The 22,268-nt window shown below is 38.1% G+C and overlaps 1 protein-coding gene across 1 annotated transcript in view; it reads left to right on the top strand.

Moving 5' to 3' along the window:
* Nucleotides 1–22,268, top strand: part of MEIKIN (meiotic kinetochore factor) — a 151,542-nt gene that overhangs the window by 27,326 nt on the left and 101,948 nt on the right. Inside the window, exons 6-8 of the mRNA XM_018051667.1 lie at nucleotides 966–1,085; nucleotides 11,864–11,903; nucleotides 19,705–19,757. Coding sequence (XP_017907156.1) covers nucleotides 966–1,085; nucleotides 11,864–11,903; nucleotides 19,705–19,757 — 213 coding nt within the window. The remainder of the gene's footprint in view (nucleotides 1–965; nucleotides 1,086–11,863; nucleotides 11,904–19,704; nucleotides 19,758–22,268) is intronic.

The raw sequence follows: 22,268 nt of genomic DNA, 5'->3' as shown, positions 1-22,268 counted from the left end.
TAAGTGTTCCCACCACAGCAAAATTAAAAATGAGAGAAGAAACCAAACAGAAATAGGAATACAATAAAGATACTGCAGGGAAAAGTTTTCCTTGAGATAAAAATATGTATATTGCATCCATTGAATAGGAACAGGATGCTGTTTAAAAAAAAAAGGGAGTGAGAATATTCAGAGAATAAATTAAATGCAATAGCAGAATGGAAAACTCGGTAGAAGGATTAGAAAATAAATTGAGATTTCCCAGGGGGGGTAAAAGTCAGAAGGGAAAAAAAGGAGAAAAAAGATTAGTTAGAGAAGTAGTATATGAAATCTTATATCAAATAATAGGAGTCTCAGAAAAAGATAATGAAATAAACAGGAGGAAGAAAATTGCAAAAATATAACTCAAGAGCAGTTCTTTCTTCTCAAGATCTAAGAAGTATGATTTCTGGGTTGAAAGGGCCATACAGTGTCTAGCACATAGATGAAAAACACCAAGACAGAACAATATGAAATTTTAGAACATCAGAGAATGGAATAAATAGAATGGATTTATACAGTTTGGTAGGGTTTAGGATTAAATAGATGAAGAATACAGAGAAATCTAAACAAACAACACTTTATTGGCTCCAGGAAAAACAAGAGGTGATCATTGTATATATACCAAAAGAGTTAAAGACAGCATTTTTATGACAATTTATCATCATAACGTTTGCAGTGAATACTGGCCTACCTAAATATGCCATATAATAATATGAGGATAATGGGAAAAGTGGGGAAAAGGAAATAAGAGTATTTGGGCATTGCAATAGCCCAAAGATTATTTAATATCCTGATGTCCTCAAAGCTTTTTTTTATGCTTCACCTAAACTTTCTTCAATTACCATAGCTTTGTATGGGCTAGGAACCTAAGTTGGGGAGAAAAAGGTAACCTGCCACTTGTGTGCTGTTCAAAATTTTGTGCCATTTCTCCCTGCTTCTTTTAGAATGGGAGCGTCCCATGTTGGAAGAAAACATGCCATGTAAGAATTCTACTCTTTTGGACATAAGTAAAGCAGTAGCAATAGAGAAGGTACCTGAGTTTTCAAATCTCTCTGCAATTTTAGGTAAGTTTCACATTCTTTTTCCTCATGTCACAAAGGGAAAAACCCTTGTCAGTATTGAAAAAGCAAAGTATTTTTTCTCTTGAATGATTTTTTAGCTAAATTAATCAATTAGGATTACTTTTGGCTACACATAGTATCTGACTAATAGTAAGTAACTTAAGCATATATGGGTTTACTTTTTAAAAATATTTATTTTGAATTTTATTAATATACTTGCAGAAAAGTTGTGAAAATAATAAAAAGGGTTCCCATATACCTCCCATCCAGCTTTCTGAAATGTTATCTTCTATAACCGTAATCAGGTCAGTTCAGTTGCTCAGTCATGTCCGACTCTTTGTGACCCCATGGACTGCAGCACGCCAGGCTTCCCTGTCTATCACCAACTCCTGGAGCTTGCTCAAACTCAGGTCCATTGAGTTGGTGATGCCATCCAACCATCTCATCCTGTGTCGTCCCCTTCTCTCCTGCTTTCAATCTTTCCTAGCATCAGGGTCTTTGCATCAGGTGGCCAAAGTATTGGAGTTTCAGCTTCAGCATCAGTCCTTCCAGTGAATATTCAGGACTTATTTCCTTTAGGATGAACTGGTTGGATCTCCTTGCAGTCCAAGGGACTCTCAAGAATCTTCTCCAACACCACAGTTCAAAAGCATCAATTCTTCAGCATAATACAATGGTCATAATTAGGAAGTTAACATTGGTGTTAAACTGTTAGCTACAGACCTTATTCACATTTCATCAGTTTTTCCACTGTCTTTTCTTTGATTCAGGATCCTATCTCAGATCCTACATTACATTAGATTGTTCAGTTCAGTTCAGTTGCTCAGTCATGTCTGACTCTTTCCTCCTCATGAACCGCAGCACTCCAGGCCTCCCTGTCTGTTACCAACTTCCGGAGTCTACCCAAACCCATGTCCATTGGGTCAGTGATGCCATCCAACCATCTCATCCTCTGTTGTCCCTTTCTCCTTCTGCCCTCAATCTTTCCCAGCATCAGGGTCTTTTCCAATGAGTCAGCTCTTCACATCAGGTGGCCAAAGTATTGAAGTTTCAGCTTCAACATCAGTCCTTCCAATGAACACCCAGGACTGATCTCCTTTAGGATGGACTGGTTGGATCTCCTTGCAGTCCAAGGGACTCTCAAGAGTCTTCTTCAACACCACAGTTCAAAAGCATCAACTCTTCAGCACTCAGCTTTCTTTATAGTTCATCTCTCACATCCATACGTGACCACTGGAAAAACCTTAGTCTTGACTAGATGGACCTTTGTTGACAAAGTAATATCTCTGCTTTTTAATATGGTCTACATTGGTCATAACTTTCCTTCCAAGGAGTAAGTGTCTTTTAATTTCATGGCTGCAATCACCATCTGCAGTCATTTTGGAGCCCAGAAAAATAGTCAGCTACTGTTTCCACTGTTTTTCCATCTATTTGCAATGAAGTGATGGGACTGGATGCTATGATCGTAGTTTTCTGAATGTTGAGTTTTAAGCCAACTTTTTCACTCTCCTCCTTCACTTTCATCAGGAGGCTCTTTAGCTCTTCACTTTCTGCCATAAAGGTGGTGTCATCTGCATATCTAAGGTTATTGATATTTCTCCCGGCAATCTTGATTCCAGCTTGTGCTTCTTCCAGCCCAGCGTTTCTGATGATGTACTCTGCATATAAGTTAAATTAGATTGTTATTTCTTCCTTAATCTACTGTGACAGATCTTCAGTCTTTGTCTTTTGTAAGCTTGATACTTTTGAAGATTACTAATCAGTTATTTTGTAGAATGTCCCTCCATTTGAATTTGTCTAGTGTTTTCTCATGATTAGAAAGAGATTATGTAATTTTTGATAAGAATACCACAGAAATGATGTTGTATTAAGGAATTCTTAATGTTAGTGCATTTATGTTATTATTGGTCATATTAATGTGATACCTGGTTTTCTCCACTGTAAAGTTACTAGTTTCCCTCTGTAATTAATAAATACCTTAAAAAAAAGATAGTTTATGACTCCATAAGTCCTGTTTCTCCTCAAAGTTTTATCCACTTGACTGCAACAGTTCTTACTGTGGTGTTCATGTAATGGTGATTTTCAATAAATACTTTGTTGTTACCTGTTACATTTATTAATTGAAATTTCTTTTTGTAAAATAACTATTTTCTGCCATTTATTTATTCAGTTATTTATACCAGTATGAACTCATGGATATTTAGTTTATGGGTTAAAATCCACTTCTTTCTTGCTTTGTCTCTCTCTCTCTCTCCCTCCCTCCCTCCCTTCCTTCCTTTATCCTATTATACACACAGAGAAGTTTCAGATTTGTTAACCCAGATCCTGTGAGAAATACATTTACTAGTAGATTACTACAGCATTTATGTACGGTTCTATTTGTCTTTAGCATTACAGTGTCCTATCAACAGACTCTTTTCCAAAATTAGGTAGGTTAGTTCTTTTCCTCCACTTTCACTGAAATTATTATTCAGTTGTTATGTAGTAATTAATACATTCCTTTGGTAGTGTTGAATTCAGTTTTTGAGTCCCCCTTCCTGTTTGGTTTTGTTTATTTATTCAGGGGGAGAGGGCTGTTGAAGGTATGTGAAACATTACTGTGGTTCTAAGAATTATACAAAAAAATGTTATCAGAAGAGTATTGCTTTATCTTCTTCTACTGCTACCATGATGCTTTTGTCCTCTTCTTTCTACCCATTTCCACCCACCCCTTTTTGGTAAGGAGTCTCTTTAATTTATGCTTTATCTTTTTTGTGTTTCTTTTACACAAATGAACAAAGCCCTGTGTATTTTCTTTCTTTTTTAAATTGAGGTATAGTTGATGTATATATGTATTTTTCAGATTATTTTCCATTATATATTATTACAAGATATTGAATATAATTCTCTATGCTATAGAGTAAATCCTTGTTACTTATCTATTTTAGGTATGATAGTTTATTTCTGTTAATCCCATACTCTGAATTTGTCCCTGTCCCTCTTCCCTTTCCCCTTTTATAGCCATAAGTTTGTTTTCTATGTCTGTGAGTCTGTTTCTGTTTTGTAAATAGATTCATTTGTATTATTTTTTAGATACCACATATAAGAGATGCCATATATTTGTCTTTCTCTGTCTGACTTACCTCACTAAATATAATATTCTCTAGATCCATCCATGTTGCTGCACATGGCAATATTACATTCTTTTTATGGCTGAGTAATATTCCATTATATATATGTGTATGTGTGTGTGTATGTATGTATATACACACACATACATATTACATCTTAAGCTAGTCGTCTGTTGATAGGCACTTGGGTTGTTTCCATGTCTTGACTATCATAAATAGTGCTCCTGTGAATGTTAGGATGCATGTGTCTTTTTTTTTTTTTTTTTTTTTTTACTTTTCTCTGATTGTATTGCAAATACCTTTCAGCTTGGTAACATTCAGAGCTTGTGAAGGTATAACAAAATGGCACTCATACCTTGCATTTGGTTTACATTTTTGGAGGATAATTTTGCCAAATTACAGGTCTTTGATTCATTAATTTCACTTCATGGGATTAACCATTCAGATTGCCTTTGTAAGTGTACATAAAGTTCTGTGTAGCACAGTTACATGGTAGCTAAAAAGAGGAAACAGACTAAATGTCCATTAGCTGAATCAGTTTAGTCGCTCAGTGGTGTCCAACTATTTGCAACCCCATGAATCTCGGCACTCCAGGCCTCCCTGTCCATCACCAACTCCTGGAGTCCACCCAAACCCATGTCCATTGAGTCGGTGATGGCATCCAACCATCTCGTCCTCTGTCGTCCTGTTCTCCTCCTGCCCTCAATCTTTCCCAGCATCAGGGTCTTTTCAAATGAGTCAGCACTTCCATCAGGTGGCCAAGGTATTGGAGTTTCAGCTTCAATATCAGTCCTTCCAATAAACACCCAGGACTGATCTCCTTTAGGATGGACTGGTTGGATCTCCTTGCAGTCCACGGGACTCTCAAGAGTCTTCTCCAACACCACCATTCAAAAGTATCAATTCTTTGGTGCTCAGCTGTCTTTATAGTCCAACTTTCACATCCATACATGACTACTGGAAAAACCATAGCTTTGACTAGACGGACCTTTGTTGACAAAGTAATGTCTCTGCTTTTCAACAGCATGTATCTTTTTAAATTAGAATTTTCATCTTTTCTGGGTATATACCCAGGAATGGGATTGCAGGATCATATGTAGCTCAATTTTAAGTTTTTTTGAGGAATCTACATACTGTTTTCTATAGTGGCTACATTTTAATTGTGGCAATTTACATTCCCACCAACAGTGTAGAAGGGTTCCTTTTCTCCATACTCTCTCCAACATTTTTTTGGATATACTTTTTCATGATAGCCATTTTAACAGGTGTGAGGTAATACTTCATTGTGGTTTTGATTTTCATTTCTCCAATAATTAGTGATATTGAGTGTTTTTCATGTGTTATGCCTAGGAGTGGGATTGCTGGGTCATATGGTGGTTTTATGCCTAGTTTTTTAAGCAATCTCCATACCATCTTCCATAGTGGCTATATCAATTTACATTCCCACTAACAGTGCAAGAGCGTTCCCTTTTCTCCACTCTCTCTCCAGCATTTATTGTTTGTAGACTTTTTGATGATGGCCATTCTGACTGGTGTGAGGTGATACCTCATTGTAGTTTTGATTTGCATTTCTCTAATAATGAGTGATATTGAGCATCTTTTCATGTGTTTATTAGCCATCTGTATGTCTTCTTTGGAAAAATGTCTGTTTTGTTTTTTTTTCCCACTTTTTGACTGGGTTGTTTGTTTTTCTGGCATTGACTTGTATGAGCTGCTTGTATAGTTTAGAAATTAATCCTTGTCCGTTGTTTCATTTGCTATTATTCATAGTTTAGAAATTAATCCTTGTCAGTTGTTTCATTTGCTATTATTTTCTCCCATTCTGAGGCTTGTCTTTTCACCTTGCTTGTAGTTTCCTTTGCTGTGCAAAAGCTTTTAAATTTAATCAGGTCCCACTTGTTTACTTTTGTTTTTGTTTCCATTACTCTAGAAGGTGGGTCATAGAGGATCTTGCTTGGATTTATGTCATCAAGTGTTCTGCCTATGTTTTCCTCTAAGAGTTTTATAGTTTCTGGTCTTACATTTAGGTCTTTAATCCATTTCCAGTTTATCTTTGTATATGGTGTTAGGAAGTGTTCTAATTTCATTCTTTTACATGTAGCTGTCCAGTTTTCCCAGCACCATTTGTTGAAGAGGTCTTTGCCACATTGTCTTTGCCCCATTGTATATTTTTGCCTCCTTTGTCAACGAAAAAAAGATACCCATAGGTGCATGGGTTTATATCTGGGCTTTCTATCTTGTTCCATTGGTCTATATATTTCTGTTTTTGTGCCAGTACCATACTGTCTTGTTGAATGTAGCTTTATAGTATCATCTGAAGTCAGGAAGGTTGATTCCTCCAGTGCCATTCTTCTTTCTCAAGACTCCTTTGGCTATTCGGGGTCTTTTGTGTTTCCATATGTTTGTGAAATTTTTTGTTCTATTTCTGTTAAAAATGCCATTGGTAATTTAATAGGGATCTCACTGAGTCTGTATTTTGCATTTGGTAGTATAATCATTTTCACAATATTGAAACATGGAACATGGAATATCTCTACACCTGTTCATGTCATCTTTGATTTCTTTCATCAGTGTCTTAATTTTCTGTGTATAGTTCTTTTGTCTCCTTAGGGGAGTTTATTCCTAGATATTTTATTCTTTTTGTTGCAGTGGTGAATGGGATTGATTCCTTAATTTCTCTTTCTGATTTTTCATTGTTAGTATATAGAAATGCAAGTGATTTCTGTGTACTGATTTTGTATCCTGTGACTTTGCTGAATTCACTGATTAGCTCTAGTAATTTTCTGATAGGATCTTTGGGGTTTTCTATGTACACTATCTATCATGTCATCTGCAAACAGTGAGAGCTTTACTTCTTCTTTTCTAATCTGGATTCCTTTTATTTCTTTTTCTTCTCTGATTGCTGTAGCTAGGACTTCCAGAACTATGTTGATTAACAGTGGTGAAAGTGGACACGCTTGTCTTGTTCCTGATGTTAGGGGGAATGCTTTCAGTTTTTCACCATTGAGAATAATGTTTGCTGTAGCCTTCTCATATATGGCCTTTACTATGTTGAGGTAGGTTCCTTCTGTGCCCATTTTTTGAAGAGTTTTAATCATCAATGGGTGCTGAATTTTGTCAAAGGCTTTTTCTGCATCTATTGAGAATGTCGTATGGTTTCTATCTTTCAATTTGTTAATACAGTGTATCACATTGATTGATTTGTGTATATTGAAGAATCCTTGCATCCCTGGAATAAACCCAACTTGATCATGGTGTATGAGCTTTTTGATATGTTGCTGAATTCTGTTGGCTAAAATTTTGTTGAGCATTTTTGCATCTATGTTCATCAGTGACATTGGCCTGTAGTTTTTTTTGTGTGTGTTGTCTTTGTCTGGTTTTGGTATTAGGGTGATGGTGGCCTTATACAATGAGTTTGGAAATGTTCCTTTTTCTGCAATTTTTGAATGAGTTTTAGAAGAATAGGCATTAGCTTTTCTCTGAACGTTTGACAGAAATCTTCTGTGAAGCCATCTAGTCCTGGGCTTTTGTTTGGGGGGAGATTTTTTTTTTTTCACAGCTTCAATTTCAGTGCTTGTAATTGGGTTTTTCATACTTTCTATTTCTTCCTGGTTCAGTCTTAGAAGATTGAACTATTCTAAGAATCTGTCCATTTCTTTCAGGTTATCCATTTTATTGCCAAATAGTTGTTCATAATAGTCTCTTAGAATCCTTTGTATTTCTGCATTGTCTGTTGTAATCTCTCCTTTTTCATTTCTAATTTTGTTGATTTGATTCTTCTCAATTTTTTGCTTGATGAGTCTGGCTAAAGGTTTGTCAATTTTGCTTATCTTCTCAAAGAACCAGCTTTTAGTTTTATTAATCTTTATTACTGTTTTTCATTTCTTTCTGCTTGGATCTTTATGATTTCTTTTCCTTCTACTAGTTTTGGAGGTTTTTTTGTTCTTCTTTTTCCAGTTGTTTTTGGTGTAAAGTTAGGTTGTCTATTCGATGTTTTTCTTGTTTCTCAAGGTAGGATTGTACTGCTGTAAACTTCCCCTTTAGGACTGCTTTTGCTGCATCCCACAGGTTTTGAGTTGTCATGTTTTCATTGTCATTTGTTTCTAGAAATTTTTTTATTTCCCTTTTGATTTCTTCAGTAACCTGCTGGTTATTTAGAAACATATTGTTTAATCTCCATGTGTTTGTGTTTCTTAAGGGTTTTCTTTTTTTCTTGTAATTGATATCTAGTCTCATAGCATTGTGGTCAGAGAAGATGCTTGATACAATTTCAATTTTCTTAAATTTACTCAGGTTTGATTTGTGACCCAAGATGTGGTCTATTCTGGAGAATATTCCATGTGCACTTTAGAAGAAGGTTTATTCTTCAACTTTGGGATGAAATGTCCTGAAGATATCAATGAGATCCATATCATCTAATGTATTATTTAATACTTGTGTTTCCTTATTAATTATCTGTTTTGATGATCTCTTCACTGGTGTGAGTGGGGTGTTAAAGCCTCCTACTATTATTGTGTTACTGTCAATTGCCTCCTTTATGTCTGTTAGTGTTTCTCTTATGTATTGAGGTGCTCCTATATTGGGTGCATAGATATTTACAACTGTTATGTCTTCCTCTTGGATTGATCCCTTGATCATTATGTAGTGTCCTTCCTTATCTCTTGTAATCTTCTTTATTTTAAGGTCTATTTTGTCTGATATAAGGATTGCTCCTCCAGTTTTCTTTTGATTCCTATTTTCATGGAATATATTTTTCCATCCTCTCGCTTTCAGTCTATATGTGTCTTTAGGTCTGAAGTGGGTTTCTTGTAGACAGCATATATATAGGTCTTATTTTTGTATCCATTCAGTCAGTCTATGCCTTTTGCTGCTGCTGCTAAGTCGCGTCAGTTGTGTCCGACTCTATGCGACCCCATAGATGGAAGCCCACCAGATTCCCCCGTCCCTGGGATTCTCCAGGCAAGAACACTGGAGCGGGGTGCCGTTTCCTTCTCCAATGCAGGAAAGTGAAAAGTGAAAGTGAAGTCATTCAGTCATGTCTGACTCTTTGCGACCCCATGGACTGCAGCCTACGAGGCTCCTCCGTCCATGGAATTTTCCAGGCAAGAATTACTGGAGTGGAGTGCCATTGCCTTCTCCGCTATGCCTTTTAGATGGAACATTTAATCCATTTACATTTAAAGTAATTATGGATATATATGTTCCTATTGCCCTTTTCTTAATTGTTTGGAGTTTGATTTTGTAGATCTTTTTCTTCTCTTATATTTCTTGACTATCAGTTCAGTTCAGTTCAGTCGCTCAGTCATGTCCGACTCTTTGCGACCCCATGAATTGCAGCACGCCAGGCCTCCCTGTCCATCACCATCTCCCGGAGTTCACTCAGACTCACGTCCATCGAGTCTGTGATGCCATCCAGCCATCTCATCCTGGGTCGTCCCCTTCTCCTCCTTGACTATATAAGTCCCTTTAACATTTGTTGTAAAGCCGGCTTGGTGGTTCTGAATTCTCTAAACATTTGCTTGTCTGAAAAGCTTTTGATTTCTCCATCAATTTTGAATGAGATCCTTGCCGGGTACAGTAATCTTGGTTATAGATTTTTCCCTTTCAGTACTTTAAATATATCCTGCCATTCCCTTCTGCCCTGCAGAGTTTCTGCTGAAAGATCAGCTGTAAAATGTATGAGTTTCCCTTGTATGTTACTTGTTGCTTTTCCCTTGCTACTTTTAATATTCTTTCTCTGTGCTTAATTTTTGTTAGTTTGATTAGTATGTGTCTTGGTGTGTTTCTCCTTGGGTTTATCCTGTATGGGACTCTTTGTGCCTCTTGGATTTGATTGACTATTTCGTTTTCCATGTTGGGGTAATTTTCAACTATAATCTCTTCAAAGATTTTCTCATACCCTTTCTTCTTCTCTTCTTCTTCTGGGACCCCTATAATTTGAATGTTGGTGTGTTTGATATTGTCCCAGAAGTCTCTGAGAATATCCTCTATTCTTTTCATGCTTTTTACTTTATTCTGCTCTTCAGAAGTTATTTCCATCATTTTATCTTCCAGCTCACTGATTCATTCTGCTTCAGATATTCTGCTACTGGTTCCTTCTAGAGTATTTTTAATTTCATTAATGGTGGTGTTTGTCTCTGTATGTTTATTCTTTAATTCTTCTAGGTCTGTCTTAATTAATTCTTGCATTTTCTCCATTTTGTTTTCAAGGTTTTTGACCATCTTTACTACCATTATTCTGATTTTTTTTTCAGGTAGTTTGCCTATTTCCTCTTCATTTATTTGGACTTCTGTGTTTCTAGGTTGTTCCTTCATTTGTGTAGTATTTCTCTGTCTTCTCATTTCTTAAAAAACTTATTGGGTTTGAGGTCTCCTTTTCCCAGGCTTTAAGTTTAAATTCTTTCTTCCTTTTGGTTTCTGCCCTCCTAAGGTTGGTCCAGTGGTTTGTGTAAGCTTTGTATAGGGTGAGATTTGTGCTGAGTGTTTGTTTGTTTGTTTGTTTTCCCTCTGATTGGCAAGGCTGAGTGAGGTGGTAATCCTGTATGATAATGATTGGGTTTGTATTTTTGTTTTGTTTGTTGTTTAGATGAGGTGTCCTGCACAGGGTGCTACTGGTGTTTGGGTGATGCTGGGTCTTGTATTCAAGTGGTTTCTTTTGTGTGAGTTCTCACTGTTTGATACTCCCTGGGGTTTGTTCTCTGTTAGTCTAGGGTGTTGGAGTGAGTGCTCCCATTCCAAAGGCTCAGGGCTTGATCTCTGAAGTCCCCTGTGCTTGAGTTTCCTCAGTAGTCAAGAAGGAGTGGTGACAACACCTACTCTGAAGGCATGCTGTGCCACTTCTGCAGACCCTTTTACTGGCATCAAGATCTGTGTCCTCCAGCTGAAGTCATCCCTTAAAGTCAGCCTCCTTGATGAATAGCCCTCTCTCTTAGATGATCCTCTGGTGATTTGAAGATTTTGAAATCCGGTGGGACCTGTGTGGTCCTCCTGGGTCCCAAAGCCTTTCTTCACACTCTTTTGATGCCACCCTACATGCATGCAAGATAGTGGCCACCGCAGCTCCATCCAGATCACACCCCAGGCACTCCAGTGTGTCTCTGTGTAGCTAGACCAAGTCTTTGCCCAAACCTGGTTCAGGCTGTGAGGCAGAGTGAGTGGGGCTGGGGTACTTCCCCTTTTGGATTGGGAAGTGCCATGAAGTTCTCTTTGCCCTGATTTTTGGCAAGCCAGCATGTGGGTACTCATCATTCCAGCCCTACTGTCATCTCAGTGGATTTCTGAGTAGGAAAGGAAGTTTGTCTCATGCACACAGGACCCCAGGACTGTGATGCCCAGGTTGGGCTTAACTTAATGCTCCCCAGGGGAAGGGTCTACCCACACAGATGTTTTATTTCATTACAGATTCCTTCCAGGGGCACAGGTCCTGACCTGATGCCTTCTTTTTTTTTTTTTTCCCATCCCAGCTGATTGTGTGGAGATCCTTCTTGCAGCTTTGTTTGTATAAACATTTTCCTGCCAGTTTCCAGTTAGTTTTCCATGAGAATTATTCCACATGTGGATATATTTTTTTATATGTTTGCTGTGGGAGGTGAACTCCATCTTCTCGTATTCTGCCATCTTGATTCCCCTCCCCCCGAATTATATTCCTAATAGATCTTTTTTCCCCCTTAGGTACCTCTTCAGAAGACTATCAGAAATGCCACAGAAAAGTGTAAGAACTAACATTTTTAAAAGTTGTTGTGTTTTTAATGCTTTTTGTTCTCATAGTTATATAGCAAGTATGATTAGTAGCCCAGAAATTCAGGTGTTTGTTTATTCAGTATTTGTTGAGGACTCACTATATGCCAGGACTGTTCTGATTACCAGAGTATATTTTCTATCTATCCATCTGTCTGTCTGTCTGACTATATAATTGTTGTAACAAAATTGATTAGAAACAAAATTTCTGCCTTAATTGAGTCCACATTCTAGTTGGAGGATATTAACAAGAAATTAATAAGCAAGTAAATTTATACCATGCTACTGGGGCTTCCCTTGTGGCTCAGCTGGTAAAGAATCCGCCTACAATGTGGAAGACCTGGGTTCAATCCCTGGGTTGGGAAGATCCCCTGGAGAAGGAGAAAGTCTACCCACTCCAGTATACTGCCCTGCAGAATTCCATGGACTGTATAGTCCATGGGGTCCCAAAGAGTTGGACATAACTGAGTGACTTTCACTTTCACTTGGGCTTCCCTGGTGGCTCAGAGGGTAAAGTGTCTTCCTGCAGTGCAGGAAACCTGGGTTCGATTCCTAGGTCAGGAAGATCCCCTGGAGAAGGAAACAGCAACCCACTCCAGTATTCTTGCCTGGAAAGTCCCATGGATGGAGAAGCCTGGTAGGCTACAGTCCATGGGGTCGCAAAGAGTCGGACACGACTGAGTGACTTCACTTCACTTCATATGGTAATAAATGCTATGGAGAAAAATAAAGCATGATTGGGGACTACAGCGTATTAGGGTAGATTTGCTCTTTTAAGTATTGTGGTCAGAGACTTACCATTGAAAAGGTAGTATTTGAGCAGAGACATAAGAAGTAGATATACCAAGCTGTGTAATTCATTGGCGAAAAGAACATTCCAGGTAGAGGGACTAGCTGGAGCCATACCCAAGGCAGGAAGGCTCGGGCTCCTGGTGTAAAGTGAGGCAGAGTAGTGAGTTAGGAGATAAGTGAGAGAATCAAGATGCCAGATCATATAAAGCATTTTAGGCAAGTATAAGTGAATTTTAAGGATGTTGAATGGTTTAGAAGGATGATGTAATATGGCTTATGTTTTGAAAGAATCATCCAAGCTGCTGTGTTGAGAACAGACTATGATAAGGCAAAGAGTTAGGGAAATTATAGTTAGGAGAATACTGCCCTAACTAGGCAAGAAATATTGGACTACAGACCAGAGTGGCAAGAGAAGAGATAGTGAGAGGTCAGAGTTTGGATATATTTTCAAAGCAGGGCTAACAGAATCCACTGAAGTGCTGAATGGGGAAGTATGAAACTATTCCTGAGGATGGTCATGCCTCATGATTTACCTGAGACAGTCCCAGTATGTACCTGCTATTGTGACATAATCTTTAATAGAGCTGACTTTTACTCTCAGAAAGGTCCCAGTTTGGACAAATAATCGCTGTAAATATAGATGTATAGGCCAGAGGTGGGAGAGAAGTGAAGTTGGGTCTTGAGAGTGTCTGGGACCCATGAGTTGTCTCTGAATTTTTACTCATTTGTGCTGCAGGTTTCAAGCTTAGTTCTATACCTGGGCTGGACTCTACTGATAAAGTCATTGATGAACTTACAGCCTTTTTTTGGGCCTGAATTTCTCCATTGCTGATTCTTCCTCACCTTAGCTTTCATTACCACCCTAAACCCCTTAAGTCTCACTGAAGTTCTCCACCCAGACTTTGGCTTCATTTTCTTTCTGCAACCTTCATGGCAAATTCTCCTAGACACAATAGTCCTGTCCCAGGTATTTTGGTTCTAAATTTGACCACCTTCTCTGCATTGCCTTTGGTTTGTGAAACCTTTTGAACTAGCAAGATGTTAAATGTACTTTCATGTAGTCTTAGAGTTTGGAAAGTGACCTCAATAGATGAGAACAAAATAAAATGACAACTACTCTATCCCCCATTCTGTGTAGAACGATGTATGTCAAGCTTGTAATAGATGAGATCAAAACCTAATTCTTTCATCATTAGCTCATCACCAACCTCCGAGTTATTTTAAAAAAGAATAAGAATGCACTGAGAGAATGAAATGATTGAGAATGTTTATGTTGATGTTTGGCAGAAACCAACAAAATTGTGTAAAACAGTTATCCTTCAATTAAAAAAAAAGAATAATATTTAAAAAATGTTTATTTCTTTGATAAGAGTTGATGGTGTCATATGCAAGGAGAGAAAGAAACTTCTCCCTCACTACAACACAAGAGAAGAAGCCCCCAGAGAACCATTTGGAAAGTTCAGCATGTATTCTCTGGAATTTGGTTTCTGACTCACATCTGGAAAGGTTCAAAGCAAGGTCAGTTAGATGCTGTGGAGTGGCTGATAAAGAGGACGCTAGATATACTTTCAGAGTTTTGCACAGCAAAGATTTGTGCAAATTGCCCAAATGTCAGACATAGATCCCGCAGAATGGATCATCTTGAAAGGGATGATGTCCAGTATGACTTCTTAGAAAAGACAAAATAAACTTTACTGAAAGAGGTTGGAGGGACTTCCGTGGTGGTCCAGTGGTAAGACTTCAGGCTCCTAATGCAGGGGCTCTGGGCTCAATCCCTGGTCAGAGACCTAATTCCACATGCTACAACTAAAGATCCTGCATGCCACAGTTAAGACCTGGTGCAGCCAAATAAATAAAAACTTTTAAAAACACAATGAAAAATGTATTTTAAAAAAACAAGGCTGGAAATTGTATCATCAAATGCAAAATCTGAGACCATCATAAAAGCAGCAAGTGAGAGCGTCCTCAGTTCAGTTCAGTTCAGTCGCTTAGTCGTGTCCGACTTTTTGTGACCCCATGAATCGCAGCACGCCAGGCCTCCCTATCCATCACCAACTCCCGGAGTTCACTCAGACTCGCGTCCATCGAGTCAGTGATGCCATCCAGCCATCTCATCCTCTGTCGTCCCCTTCTCCTCCTGCCCCCAATCCCTCCCAGCATCAGAGTCTTTTCCAATGAGTCAACTCTTCGCATGAGGTGGCCAAAGTATTGGAGTTTCAGCTTTAGCATCATTCCTTCCAAGGAAATCCCAGGGCTGATCTCCTTCAGAATGAACTGGTTGGATCTCCTTGCAGTCCAAGGGACCCTCACGAGTCTTCTCCAACACCACAGTTCAAAATCATCAATTCTTTGGCGCTCAGCCTTCTTCACAGTCCAACTCTAACATCCATACATGACCACAGGAAAAACCATAGCCTTAACTAGATGGACCTTTGTTGGCAAAGTAGTGTCTCTGCTTTTCAATATGCTATCTGGTTTGGTCATAACTTTTCTTCCAAGGAGTAAGCGTCTTTTAATTTCATGGCTCCAGTCACCATCTGCAGTGATTTCGGAGCCCAAAAAAATGAAGTCTGACACTGTTTCCCCTGTTTCCTCATCTATTTGCGATGAAGTGATGGGACCAGATGCCATGATGTTAGTTTTCTGAATGTTGAGATTTAAGCCAACTTTTTCACTTTCCTCTTTCACTTTCATCGAGAGGCTCTTTAATTCCTCTTCACTTTCTGCCATAAGGGTGGTGTCATCTGCATATCTGAGGTGATTGATATTTCTCCTGGCAATCTTGATTCCAGCTTGTGCTTCTTCCAGCCCAGCGTTTCTCATGATCTACTCTGCATAGAAGTTAAATAAGCAGGGTGACAATATACAGCCTTGACATACTCCTTTTCCTATTTGGAGCCAGTCTGTTGTTCCATGTCCAGTTCTAACCGTTGCTTCCTGACTTGCATATAGGTTTCTCAAGAGGCAGGTCAGGTGGTCTGGTATTTCCATCTCTTTCAGAATTTTCCACAGTTTATTGGGATCCACACAGTCAAAGGCTTTGGCATAGTCAATAAAGCAGAAATAGATGTTTTTCTGGAACTCTCTTGCTTTTTCCATGATCCAGCGAATGTTGGCAATTTGATTTCTGGTTCCTCTGCCTTTTCTAAAGCCAGCTTGAACATCTGGAAGTTCACGGTTCACGTATTGTTGAAGCCTGGCTTGGAGAATTTTGAGCATTACTTTACTAGCATGTGAGATGAGTGTAATTGTGCGGTAGTTTGAGCATTCTTTTGCATTGCGTTTCTTTGGGATTGGAATGAAAACTGACCTTTTCCAGTGCTGTGGCCACTGCTGAGTTTTCCAAATTTGCTGGCATATTGAGTGCAGCACTTTCACAGCATCATCTTTCAGGATTTGAAATAGCTCAACTGGAATTTCATCACCTCCACTAGCTTTGTTCATAGTGATGCTTTCTAAGGCCCACTTGACTTCACATTCCAGGATGTCTGGCTCTAGATGAGTGATCACACCATCGTGATTATCTGGGTTGTGAAAATCTTTTTTGTACAGTTCTTCTGTGTATTCTTGCCACCTCTTCTTAACATCTTCTGCTTCTGTTAGGTCCATACCATTTATGTCCGTTATGGAGCCCATCTTTGCATGAAATGTAGGGAAATTTTACCTTGAACCCTTCAAAATATAATACTTCAGGTTTGAAAGAGTCAGCATTTGGTTATCTGTCATGCTCAAAGGGCACCAAGGACATGTTATAATAATATCAATTAAGATCAGGATAGACCTTTCCTATTTTTTCTTACAATTCCTTCCTGCTGCTCCAATGCCAGAGAATCCTAAAGAGTAGTTAACAAATGGGGGAGGAAAAAGAACAAAAAATAGAAGGGGGAAAAAAAAAACTATAGTTGCTTTCCTCACTTCAGGAGTCTAACTCAGAGCTAGGTTGGGAAAAGGAAGAGGTTTAAATTAAATAATAAGAGTTTGGTGTTGTGATATTATGTATTTTAGTTGCTCAGTCATGTCCGACTCTTTGCAGCCCCATGAACCATAGCCTGCCAGGCCCCTGTCCATGGAATTCTCCAGGCAAGAATACTGGAGTGGATTGCCATTTCCTTCTCCAGGGGATCTTCCCAACCCAGGGACTGAACCTCAGTCTCCTGCATTGCTGGCAGATCCTTTACCATCTGAGCCACCAGGGAAACACTGTAACTGGTAATTTTGCTTTAGTACTTAAGTCCCAGGTAAGGATGTGCTCATTTGTCTTTGCTTTGCAGCCAAGTTCTGTGATTTACAGTTGTCACAAACCTGGCACAGGAGTTTCTCCTTGTTACCCCAGTGCAGTTTTGGAAATCCAAAACAGTTTTCCTGAGTAAGCTTCCTGAGAAGCCTGTAGAAGTTGACATTGTCCTCTTTTAGCCACTAGACGGTGATAGTGCAGAATCCAGGTTTTCTTGTGACATATTCTGAAGACATCCAGCAGGTTAAAGAGGCTAAAGTAATGAGGAATGTTTTATGCTGTTAATATGAGTAGACAGGCTGAACGGTAGGTAGGCAGTGAGAGCAAGCTCTCTGTGTGGGCATGGGTAACACACCCTCTCTTCAGCAGGCATCACCATAATAGTGCAGTGCTTCTCAAGCTGCTTGTGCTAAAAGGCTGGGTTTTTATTTTCCGACTGTGTTTCAGTGCCTCTAGTTTTGAAGAAGACTTAATAGTGGGGTTTTTATTACTTAAAAGTGTGTGTTTATTACCGGAGAGTACCACAAATACAGTAGAATACACATGAAATTTCATTTGGGGGCAAAAAAGTACTATTTTTGACAGGATGAATTTATTGTATTTGTATTGTATTGTATTTGTTTCCTTTTTTTTTTATTTTTACAATTGAAGTATAGTTGACTTACAGTGTTGTGTTAATTTCTGCTGTGCAACAAATTTATTCGGTTTTACATACATATTGTTTTTTAAGTATTATTTTCCTTTATGCTTTATCATAGGATATTAAATACATTAGTAGTTCTCTATTCTATACAGTATGTTCTCTATGCAGTTGTTTATTCATTCAATATGTAAAAGCTTACATCTGCTAAGCTCAGCCTTCCACTCTATTCCTCCTATAACCCCTTGCTGCTTGGCAATCGCCAGTCTGTTCTCTGTGTCTCTGATTCTGCTAGTTCATAGATAGGCTCGTTTGTGTCATAGTTTAGATTCCGTATATAAGTTATATGGTAATCTCTGGTTGCATCCATGTTGCTGCAAATGGCATTACTTTATCCTTTTTTATGGTTGAGTAGTATTTTATATATGTGTATTCCGTGGTATACACACACCACATCTTCTCTATCCGTTCAGCTGTTGATGGACGTTTAGGTTGTTTCCGTGTCTTGGTTATTGTGAATACTGCTGCTATGAACACAGGGGTATGTGCGTCTTTGAATTATAGTTTTCAGTTCAATTCAGTTCAGTCACTCAGTCGTGTCCGACTCTTTGCGTCCCAATGAATTGCATTATAGTTTTAAATTTGTCTTTTTGACAGGATGAATTTAAAGGGGAAATATGAAGGAGTAAAATTCTTTTTGCTTACTGAGTTCAACTTTTCGCTAAAGCAGTAATAGGAATTTTAAAATAATCTTTTCACATTTAGTTTTCAAGTCCACTGGGGACTCAGAAATCCCACTTTGGTGATCAAAGGCTGAGCTTTAGTCTTTTTGTATTCTTATAATAAATAATCCTCTTTCACACATTTGATTGGGGGCAGTCTCATTTATGAAAGTATGAAATAGAAAAAGAATATTAATTTTTTAAAACTTGAGATCCTTACCAGGAGAATCCTAGAAGACAAGACTGCTATTCGTTTTGCATAAATGAGACAATCATGACTCAAAACAGGTTAAGTAACTTTCCCAAGGACTCTTAAGTGTGAGTAGCAGACCTGAGCTTTAAATTGAGATCTGTCTGATTCTAAATGCTGGAGAGAGGGTGGAGAAAAGGGAACCCTCTGTTGGTGGGAATGCAAACTAGTACAGTCACTATAGAGAACAGTGTGGAGATTCCTTAATAAACTGGAAATAGAACTGCCATACGACCCAAGCAATCCCACTGCTGGGCATATACACCGAGGAAACCAGAATTGAAAGACATATGTGCACCCCAGTGTTTATCACAGCACTGTTTACAATAGCCAGGACATGGAAGCAACCAAATGTCCATCAGCAGACGAATGGATAAGAAAGCTGTGGTACATATACAGAATGGAATATTACTCAGCCATTAAAAAAGAACGCCTTTGAATCAGTTCTAATGAGGTGGATGAAACTGGAGCCTATTATACAGAGTGAAGTAAGTCAGAAAGAAAAACACCAATACAGTACATTAATGCATATATATGGGATTTAGAAAGATGATAACAATGACCCTGTATGCGAGACAGCAAAAGAGACACAGAGATAAAGAACAGACTTTTGGACTCTGTGGGAGAAGGTGAGGGTGGGATGATTTGAAAGAATAGCTTTGAAACATGTATATTACCATATGTGAAACAGATCGCCAGTCCAGGTTCGATGCATGAGACAGGGCGCTCAGGGCCAGTGCACTGGGACAACCCTGAGGGATGGGATGGGGATGGAAGTGGGAGGGGAGTTCAGGATGGGGGACATGTGTACACTCGTGGCTGATTTGTGTTGATGTATGGCAAAAGCCACTATAATATTGTAAAGTAATTAGCCTCCAATTAAAATAAATTAATTAATAAAAAAATAAAAAAATAAATACTATGCTTTGTACCTGTTGTCTCACACTGATGGATACACATATTGCCTTTTCAAAAAACTATTAGTTCATATAGATATATTAACATTTTTCTAACTAGTTGTATTTTTTCTACAGGATAATTGATTGCATAGGAATGTCCTTACTTTAAGTATTATTTGAAGATTCTCAAAAGTTACTCAAACAGTAAAAGAATTCCATTAATTTGTTCTTGTTCTAGCATGACGATGTTAGCAGACCAAAGTATTTCTCCAGAACCAAAGGCAGAATCAGGTAATTAATAAAGAAATTTGAATCAGGTTCACATTCAGAATCATGTAATTAATAATGTAACTAATCATTTTTATAATCGTCTATTTCTTTATTTTTGTCACAGTATGATATATGTTAAGAAAACTGGTAGCCCAGGAAATTGAGTGCTTTTTAGTGTGTGGTTGTATTTAAGAAATGAAGATGCGTGAGGTTAGGTCTTAACTATCCCCACAGTACCTCTCATTAATTCATTTAATAAACATCTACTGGGTATATATTCTATACTAGGCATTACTGATATATACCAACAGGGAATGATATATTTTTCCTGTCCTTGTAAATTTCAATCATAGGAGAAGAAGGTAATCAGTTAACAGATACATTGAAGTTATGTGTGATGATTGAAAAATAAAAGAAACAACAAAATGCCTTGCATTTTTTGGCCCTCTATTATGCAGTTTATTATTAGAATGAACTTGACAAGACATTTACAACCTTATTAACATCTGCTTCATTTCAGATTTCTATTTTCTTTATTTCCTGCAGTAAGTTTTATAGCATTTGTTTAGGGATAAATTTAAAGAATTGCTTGGTTTGTTCCTGATGGTTATAAAAGTCTGTATAAGCTGGAAAAAAAAGAATTTTTGGTGTTATCTTTACTTTAAGCAGGTATCTTAATGAGCATTTAGAAAATGCTAGGTATTAAGAAGTATGGGCATAAAAATGATTAAGGTGGTTTCCATCCTAAGGGAAATAGATCTGGTGATAAAAACTAAACTTGTAAAAGCACACATCCTTGAAAAGAGTAACACCTACTACCCTGGAGGATGAGCATTAGAAGAAAGATTTGTTTTATAGATCAAAGATTAAGGAGCTTGTGAACAAGAGAAGAAAGGTATGAAAGGGAAAGTTGGTAAGGGTACCAAAAACAATCATGATTTTATCTAGATCTTGGCAAATAAAAAGTTTCGATTTGCAGTGGAAAATATCTATAAAGCCTGGCAGTAAGGCTGAATAGTCATTCTGTAATTACGTATGCTTTTGTATTCTTATTATTATGTGGTTGATTGACTTAAATTTTAAAATTAAATAAATCACATTTTGCTCTAGCGGTATTCTTCACATATTCCTTAATTCAACATATCCGTTTGTTCCAGTTGTTTGTCAGGCTCTAAACTAAATGTTAGGAAACCAAGAAATGGCTATATTTCTGACCTCAAGGATCCAATAGTCTAGTAATAGAAACAAACAAGAAATTACTTCTCAGACTTCTGCTCAACCTTCTTTGCAAACTTACCTACTGCTATTGGTTATTAAATGTGGGAGTTCTTAAAGGCTGATTCCTTGATTTTAATCTCCTTTCAGTCTACCCATTGATATGTATAAGTGTCCTATAAAAGGCAGGACTTCCAAATTTTCCATTCTAGACTCTCTTCTCTGGATGCAGCTGCCTCTGGACATCTCCCCTTGGATGATGTAGAGATACCTTATCTCATCATTCATTAATTTCCCTCATTCAGCAAATATTTATTAAGCACTCATGGTGTAACACAAACTATTCTAGTTGCTGGGGAACATGACAAATTCCTTGCCCTAACATAGTATATGTTATAGTAGAGAAAGAAATATAATAAACAGATAAACAAGTACATATAACAATGTCAGAAATAAGAGTAATGTAGGACAAAAAGGAAGGTACAAACACAGAGTGTGGCTAGGGATGCTGTTTTGGACAAGTTAATCAGGGTAGGCCTTTCTGAGGACGGGACATTTGCACAGAGCTTGAATGAAGTGAGAGAGTGGGCTATGTGAAAAATCTGAGGGCAGAGCATGCCAGGCGAAGGGAATAATAAGAGGAAAGGCCATGAGATGGGAATGTGTTTAGCATGTTTGAAGTAAAGAGGTTAGTGTGAAAAGAGGAGCAAAATAAGGAAGTAAAAACGAATAGTTGAGGACATCCCTGGTGACTCGGTGGATAAGCATCTACCTGCCAATACAGGGAACATGGGTTCAGTCCCTGGCCTGAGAAGATTCCACATGCCACAGAGCAGCTAAGCCCATGTGCTACAACTACTGAGCCCAGGCTCTGGAACCTGCAGGCCACAATTAGTGGGCCGGTGTGTACTGAAGCCAGTACCCCTAGAGCCTGTGCTCCTCAACAAGAGAAGCCACTGCAATGACAAACCCACTCATGACAAGAAGAGTAGACCCTGCTTGCTGCAACCAAGGAAAGCCCATGTGCAGCAACAAAGACACAGAGCAGCCAAAAATAAAAATAATTAATTAAAAAATATTTTTTAAAAATTTCTGATGGAGTGTTAATCTTAAAAAAAAAAGAATGGATGAATTGTGGTCACAGAGCAAGTAGTATAAGGTAGTCTTATATGCCATCACAAGGAGGAGGAATTTTTTTCTGAATGTTCTGATAAGTACATTTAGAGTAGAGGAAGGACACGATAAGGTACATATTTTAGAATTATTTTCTGGCTACTGTGTGGAGAATAGACTAAGGGGGCAAGAGTAGAGGCAAGA

The sequence above is a fragment of the Capra hircus genome, chromosome 7, assembly GCF_001704415.2.
Source record: "Capra hircus breed San Clemente chromosome 7, ASM170441v1, whole genome shotgun sequence".
In the NCBI taxonomy this organism is placed as follows: domain Eukaryota; kingdom Metazoa; phylum Chordata; class Mammalia; order Artiodactyla; family Bovidae; genus Capra; species Capra hircus.
This window is presented reverse-complemented; position numbering and strand designations above follow the sequence as displayed.